The sequence below is a fragment of the Corvus brachyrhynchos genome, unplaced genomic scaffold (assembly GCF_000691975.1).
Source record: "Corvus brachyrhynchos isolate BGI_N302 unplaced genomic scaffold, ASM69197v1 scaffold258, whole genome shotgun sequence".
In the NCBI taxonomy this organism is placed as follows: domain Eukaryota; kingdom Metazoa; phylum Chordata; class Aves; order Passeriformes; family Corvidae; genus Corvus; species Corvus brachyrhynchos.
In genome coordinates this window covers 144,054-151,602 of record NW_008240122.1, presented here as the reverse complement: position 1 = coordinate 151,602, position 7,549 = coordinate 144,054, and the positions used below count along the sequence as shown (strand labels likewise).

At 42.4% G+C, this 7,549-nt stretch overlaps 1 protein-coding gene across 3 annotated transcripts; it reads left to right on the top strand.

Moving 5' to 3' along the window:
- LOC108449238 (protein FAM133-like) lies at positions 1–4,788 on the top strand. 3 transcript variants are annotated; one of them, XM_017744894.1, is made up of 7 exons: positions 1–66; positions 425–496; positions 726–863; positions 1,527–1,579; positions 2,198–2,281; positions 2,515–2,607; positions 3,966–4,788. In XM_017744894.1, exons 2-7 carry the CDS (start codon positions 427–429, stop codon positions 4,014–4,016), a joined length of 489 nt encoding a protein of 162 aa, XP_017600383.1. In that variant the 5' UTR covers positions 1–66; positions 425–426; the 3' UTR covers positions 4,017–4,788. The 3 variants fall into 3 exon arrangements, with proteins under 3 accessions (XP_017600383.1, XP_017600382.1, XP_017600380.1); XM_017744893.1 differs by having other exon boundaries at positions 7–229; XM_017744891.1 differs by having other exon boundaries at positions 7–253.
- Positions 4,789–7,549: the final 2,761 nt, after the last annotated feature.

Below are 7,549 nucleotides of genomic sequence, written 5' to 3'. Positions count from 1 at the left end.
CCTCTGACCGCCGAGGGCCGTGGGCGGGCCCTGGGCGGGATCCGTGATCCACCGACAGCCCGGCACGTAGGTGTGGGGATAAAACCCCCCTGGCGTCTGCGCTAGCGGCGCCCAAACGCGGGTCTGGCCTCCGGTTCCTGGTGCGAGGGGATGAGCCTGAAGGTGCTCTCCCCACGCAGTGTGGTGCCGTGTCATAGGACGGGAATGTGATCCTGTGCCATGTGCTCCGGTATGAGCCTGCTGGAGCGTGGAGGTTGGACCGGGTGCCCCTCTGTGGTCCCTTCCAGCTGTCCCACCCTGTGATTCCAGGGCGCTGCCTCAGGCGTGCTCGCTCGTTTCCTCTGTTTCTGCCCTGCCCTTTTTTCCCCCGCTCCCAAAGTCCTTTGGAAATGATGTTATTGAATGTACTTTTGCCTCTGACTAGATATGGATAACAGGGAGGATGAAAAAAGTAGGACGGTGTGTGCAGCCTCAGAAGAAGGGCTGAAGGCCCGAGGTAGGCGCTGTGATCTGTTGCTGTTCTGTGGTGTTTGTGTCGCCCTCTGTGTCACTTACCGGGTTTGGTCACTTGCTGATGGCAGTAGACCATGGCACACTGGAAGAGTGGGGAAAAACACAACAACCCCTCAAACCAGAGGTTTATTGTTTTTAAATTCTGCTAAGAGTAATTTCTGTAGGCCACAGTTACTAGCAGGCTTGTCACTGTTGACTTGTGTTGCCCTAAGGAAAAGAAAAAAGGAAACGAAAGCGCAGCAGAAGCAGATCCTCATCTGTTTCATCTACATCATCTTCTAGCAGTACATCCACCTCTTCCTCCTCGTCACAGTCATCCTCAAGGTCATCTTCTTCCAGTAGTAGTAGAGGTAAGCTACCTCCACTTGCACTTAATATTTTCCAGTTTCGACAGCACCCCTGAAGGCATTTAAAGCTTGTTTTAAATGTGGTGAAACCACCACAGAGTGACAGTGTAGAATACCAGTGCTGCTTGTTCAGGGTGTTTCTCTCATAACCCTCCCCCCACTGTGTGTAAAGGTGCCAGTTCACACACAGTTTGCAATGTCCTTGTGTTAAATTCCTTCAAAAGAGAAACTGCCATTCAAATAAATGTTACTTGGTAGCAGTATGCTGTATATATTTAAGCCCCTCTATTCATTACATTTTCAAAACACAGATCTTTTCTTACTTCACTAGTCTATCTAGACCAGAGTTGTGGGTTTTGGTTTAGTTCTACTTTGGTCTTAACATTTCAAGCATTTAATGTTGAGGACTCACATGAAGCCAGCACATCTGCAGAATCAGTAAATCGGGTATTTTCACTTTCCATGTTAGTCCAGTAAGTGGCAGTAACTTAATGTGTTTTCTTTCTCTGGGTTAGTTAAATCTGTGTCAATATATATAGCTGAATTAAAGCATTTTCTTCCTATGTTTCACGTTTCTGTTTGTCTCATCTGTAACACAGATGCCTTTTTCAGAATGCTAAACTTACAGGGTTTGATTTTGTTGTTTATTTTTTTCCTTAATTTTAGATTCTCCTAAGTCTAAATCAAAGAAGAAGAAAAAAGAAAAACACAACAAAAAGGTAAACGTTTACAAAGAGAAATAAGTAGTTAACAAACAGAAATTAGTTCTTTATATTTCAATATCCTTAAATGTCATGTAAGACAATGCTTTTGTCTGTGGCTGTGTAAATCTAAATCATGCTTGTAGGGTTGTGGTGGCTGAACTGATAAATGGGTGCTTGACTTTATACAAAAAGAGAAATAATTTAAAAGTTACTTTTGCCAGTCATTGCTGGTCCAGCTGGAGTTTAGAGTAGTCTCTGAAGAAAAGAGAAGTGGGAATGTTGATAACTTTGTAGAATTTGACAGAAGAAATTATTTACAGTCAGTGAGAGAAGCGAGTGGTGGGTTCTTGCTGTTGTAATTTTTCTATTTCATTTTCAGTGATTTTATTTATTTGGGTTACTGTAAAAGAGAGAGAACGGGGAATCAGACCATTTCTGTTCCTCACAATCCCAAGGGTTGCTAACCCTGCTGCATTACTTTCTGTGTACTTCAGCTACTCCCTGTCCAGCAAGTGGTGAAGGCAAGCAGTAGTAGCTGTCTTGACTTGAGTGGCCTTGAGAGATCCTTGTGGGTGTGGGGGTTTTTGCCCTTGTTAGTCTGTAAGCATAAGAGCATATGTCTTATTCTTGTAGAAGAGGAAAAAGGAGAACAAAATGAAGAAAAAGAAAGAAAAGAAGAAAAGGAAAGAGAAAACAGGACCTGTCCAGCTTTCCAAGGTATGCTTGTCCGAGTGTGAAGCCCTGTTTTTTTTTCATCTACATATTTAATCCATCCTGTCATAAAAATGTCAAAAAAATAAGAGCACCAGTTTGGTCATCAACAATAGAAACCTCTCTCTGTTGTTTTGGACAGTCAGGAAGCATAAAAGATCATTGTCTTTAATTTTACTTAAGATTTGTAATATTACAGAACAAAGCTTATGTCCTTTTAATGTGTGATCTCATTTAAGTTCTTCAAAAACAAAAAGAAGAATGAAAACTACAGCATGATAACTGGAAAGAAAATCAAGATGAAAATAAAGAAGACTAAGGAAGATATAGAGGTAAGAGTTAAAGAGTCTGAACGTCCCTAAGAAGAAAATACTGTATCTTTTAATATTTTTCTAATAGTAGTTTTTGTAGAAGAGTGGGTCTTGCAGTTACGAGTTGTAAACTGAGTGTAGCTTTTAGTGTGGCTGTGATGCCCTCTGAGATCTTTTAATTCATTCTTTTGGCAGGTTTTATGTTATGAGGGGGCTTGGAATACTCAGTCATGAGCAGATAAACCAAAGGATGCTGGTGCAGGTCCTTAGAATTTCAGCCTCTGATCATTAGCCAGCTTGTAGCTTTGTGTTACACTGGTTTTAATTGTACTCATCTTCTTTCAGTCTCTTGTGATCAGTTGTTGTAATTGCTACTTTACTGTGTTTTTCTAACATATGCAAGTCTAGCCTTTATTTAGAGAGGAATTTTAAAAACCCCAGTAGTATTATTAGGACCGCATGCTCCTTCATTTTCTCAAAGCAGTCAAATGTTTTTGCTGAGATACCCGGGGAAATAAGTATCATGAATCATGTTGTGTGCTACTGCTATGGATGTTTGGACTCAGCACGTAAGTAATACCTTCACTCTTTTCAACAATTTCCACACCTTAGGGTGACCTGCAGAGGGCTCTGGCACTGATTAGGAAGTGCTACTTCCTTGAGGTATCCAGCTTGGCAGATTCTGATTCAGCCCTACTAATTCATTCTACAGCTACCAAAGCAGTCCTGAGCATTGTGTGTTCAATTATGCTGAATGCTTGCTAGTTCTGTTCCAGTAACCTGCTTGTTACGGTATTTGATGTCAAATATTTGACGTTGGTCCTTTTTTGATTGGTGCCCGTGGTCTTGTTGAATTGAACACCATCCACTCCTTACAATATTTAAGGATTCAATAATTTTTTATAAAAAACACTGGAATTGACTGGTTGGGCCATCTCTTACGTGAAGACAGAACCTAAATGCAGGGGTCTGGTATGCTGCAAGTTGCTGTTTATGCATAGAAAAAGAAAAGATACTTCCCAAAGCACAGGACTTGCTGTGGGTACAGTGAACGTTGCTTCAGGCACCAGAGAGGAGCATCTGTTGTGCTTGTGAGTTCCCTTCTGGGCAGGCTGTGAGCTGCATGATGACAAGCCAGTGGAGCCTCCGCAGGGAGCCACTTAGGAAATGTCTCATGGAATAGTGACAGCTTGTCTCCCCATTGCCCATTGCCTGGCACTTCCCCGGGCACCCACGCCTCACTGGGAGCTGGTTAGACCCAGCGGTGTCAATGGCACTTGCTTTGGGATGTGAAAACCCCACAGAAACCAGGGACCTGTGGCCTTGCTCCACTGAGTACAGGTCTGTTCAACCACTGCCTCTGTTTGTCTGCTCTGCAGAGAGACCGGAACCGTGCACAGCTCCTGGAATTTCTGAACTCTGCCTTGTGACGGGAAGAGTGCTCACCAAGGACTGGTACATGTACCCAGCCAACCATCATCCTAGCAAAACACTACAGGGCAACTCAGGGAAAAGGACACCAGGTTGGACAAGACCAAACCCTCCTACTGAGAAGACAATTAGGATGTCCTTTTTTAATGGCAAAATGAAGAGTAGCTAATAACTTGTTAATGGAGATCCATGTCCTCCTTTTGAGATTCTAAGGTAATAGCCAGGCTGTGGTGTTTTAGAAAAGCTTGTGTGTGTTGTTCACCATGATAAGAAATGACACACTGAAGTCCAGTAATGTAATTTCTGTCCTAACTGCATGCAGAATGCACTCTTGATTTCAAATGTCTTAATTTTTCTAGTGGTTTAAGCAGAGTATTTGTAAATGTCTATTTGAAAGATGAGGTGTGTCTTTTATGTATATTTTTTTCTGCTAGTGGTTATGCTTATCCTAAAGAGCAAATTGACCTTTGTAAATAGAACATCCTTTTACATAAATGATCTTTTTGAAAGTTCATTCACTAATATGTTATTTTCTTTCAGAATTTGAGATGTGATGCTTCTCTGGACAGTTCATTGTGCTCTCTCTCATTAGAAAGTGTAACAACAAAATACTCTAGAGCAATAATGGTAGCAAATTATTTTTATCCTAAAATAGAAGCAGGAAAGGTCTCTGGTTTTGTTTGCTTATCTGAATCAGTTGTTCAGCTCACAATAGACAGCTTACCCCCCACACCTGGAGTTGCAGTTCCTAAATTAAAAGCTCTGGAGTTCTGGCCTGCTTTTCTCATCCTGTGAGCTATGTGTCAAATCTTCCTCTGTTTGAAGTGCAGCAAGGCACATACCATGGACATACCTTAGTGTGATGGAGAAAGAGCTGTGGAATGGTGTTGAGGCAGGCAGTGACAGTGACTTTACGGATCTGTTGACAGTCCACTGTGAGATGAGACAGGTATGGACAGGCAGCAGCAGCCCAGCACAGCTTGTGGGTGTGCCAGCTGTGGTAATTTGCTCAGTGCCTGCACTCTTCCTTCCAGACCTTGGCTCTTGGTTGCCCAGCAGGCTCCTCTGTACATAACCCTGCTGTGGGAGTTCCGCTTGAATCACTCGTGAAGCAGATGCTCCTCAGGAGCTGCTGTTTAGGAATGCCTGAAAGAAGGACTCAAGGAGAGTTGACTTAGACAAGAACATCAGGTGTACAGCAGTCAGAGTGGGGGGAGTTCATTAAAAGAGCAAATGGAAAACTGTGCCTCTGTCTGCTACGGTGTTTTGAAGTAAACCTGAAGATTTGTACCATTGCTCAAGGGATAATTTTATAACTGTTTTGATGTGTGAAACCTTCTGAAGATGCTAGAATCCTCTCCTTTCCCTAGTTTTCTTTTGTTGTGAAGCATTTTGTAGTTGTTGCAGTGTTGTAACTCTTTAGAGACTAAAGCTCTGATCCAGCAGAGCAACTCCTTACATCCTTATGAACATAAAACTTGGAAAAACATAGGTAAGAAGTGGAGTTTCCCTGACTTTTAATCTGACAATAGAAAGGGTTTTTTTGAAAGCACTGTTCTGAAATGTCAGTAGGGGGAAAAACCAACCAAACAAGAAAACCCCTTTTTTTTTTAATGGGGATTATGCCTTGATTTATGCTACTCTGGTATTTTCTTGCTAGTGATGTCAAAGCATCTTGCCCAGATAAGCAGCTTTTGTCTCTGGACTTTGCATAAGGTTAATCCCAAACACACTCTTAGAAGACACTTAACATGCTTCCCATTCCCTAGGTTATATTTTATGTAAAGATAATATAATTTCTGAAAACTTGGTGCAGGGTAGGGAATACAAATTTGGAAGATGGAAAGAAAATAGGAATGGGAAACCCAGAGATCACAGTTTTAAAGAACTGCATTGGTTGAAGGTTCATACATACTTTAAATAATTTACTTTTTGTTGCCTTGGTCAAAATCATAAAAACTCCTGCCCTGTTCCACATTAGTATGGAAAAGGCAAAGGGCCTTTAGTAATATGATGTGGTCTTTTAGGATTTTGGTAGTTGCCAATTCTCATGGTACAAAAATGAGTTAAACCATTTTTTCTTTAAAAAAAACATTTTGTGTGTGTGTGTGTGTGTGTTCAGAACAGAGGAATTTTCTGTTTAGTTTTTTTTTGCATGCTGAATATGGTGATGCTTTAAATTATTTCTGTGCCACCATTTACTTCTAAGCTATCATTTCTTCTAGAAAGCTGAGCTGGTTAAACTCTGTGGCAGTGATTCTGCTCTATTCTCTCCTGCCCAGTCAGTTACAATGCTCTCTGAAACTTCCCAGCAGCTGCTGCTTTTATAAGCCTCATTTTCTGTCTTTCCCATCTCCATGTAGATTCTCAGGTTTCTAGAGAGGTTTGAGTTATGTTGCATCCTTCCCTTCTTCATCTTTCCCCACAAGCACTGAGATCCTGTGCATCTTCTTGGGGCTGAGTATCTTTGAGGCAGATTCCAGTCCTCCCTAGTGAGCACAGGCCCTTACAGCCAGAATACTTGCCTTGCACCCTCAGGGCAGTTCATTTTACTGACCTTTTCACTAAAGCACAGCTTCTTAGAACTGCTTCAGATCCCTGTTGTGGCAGCTGCACCACAGACTGAACCAGATGAGAAGGTTACAACAGTAAGATTGTGGTGACAATCAGGTTGAGAAATTTGCATGAGGGAACTGTGAAGCAGCGTGGGATGTTAACCTGATACACACATGGCTGATAGACTTGAGACGAGGTCTACCAAAAAGTGCAAGTCGTGGGCGGAGGTGAAGGCTGGAACAATAGAGCAGTGGAAAAGGTGTGAGGTAAGGATGGAAGGACACTGCTGCTATTAGAAGTCATGGAGTGGGGCAGAGGTCAGGTGATGAGGCAGGGGCTGCAGAAGCTTACCTGGCTGGGCAAGTTGAGGTTCTTCCTAAAATGCTGAATAATAGAAGTCTTTCAGATGTGAAACCTTCTTTTTATGTGAGTGTGTGTGTGTGACAGTCTTCCCTACCATGCTCACTTCCTGTGTTCCTGCACCATTTGCCATTCTGAGAATCATGCAGAACTCAACTGAATTTTTTTTAGCAGCAGAATTTTCGGAAACAGAAGTCACTGTCATGGGAAGGAGGGGAAGGCTACATTCTCGGAGCTGCTGCTGCCATGCTCATCTTCCTTGGCACTGTTTAAAGTATTCTATCCCTGCCAGTTCTTGTGGGCAGTGCAATCCTACTCATTTCCTTTACAGTTGGCTTGAACTTCACTCTTTTGCCCACACAAAAACGTAGCAGAGGTGAAAAGCTCAGGAAATATTTATAAATGCCACTTTGACTGGAAGTACCTGGCTCCATGGAACTAAGATGTCTGAGCAGGGCCTGCCATTTTGGTAGCAGTTCAATATTCAATATGGTTAAACTTGGGCAAGTTGTGCTGTTCGGATGTACTTGAAGTTTCATGCTGCAGGAATGTGTGAGCTTCCCAGTCATCCTCTGCAGCAGGGAAATCTGAGTGAGCTCTACACACAGGGGAAGAG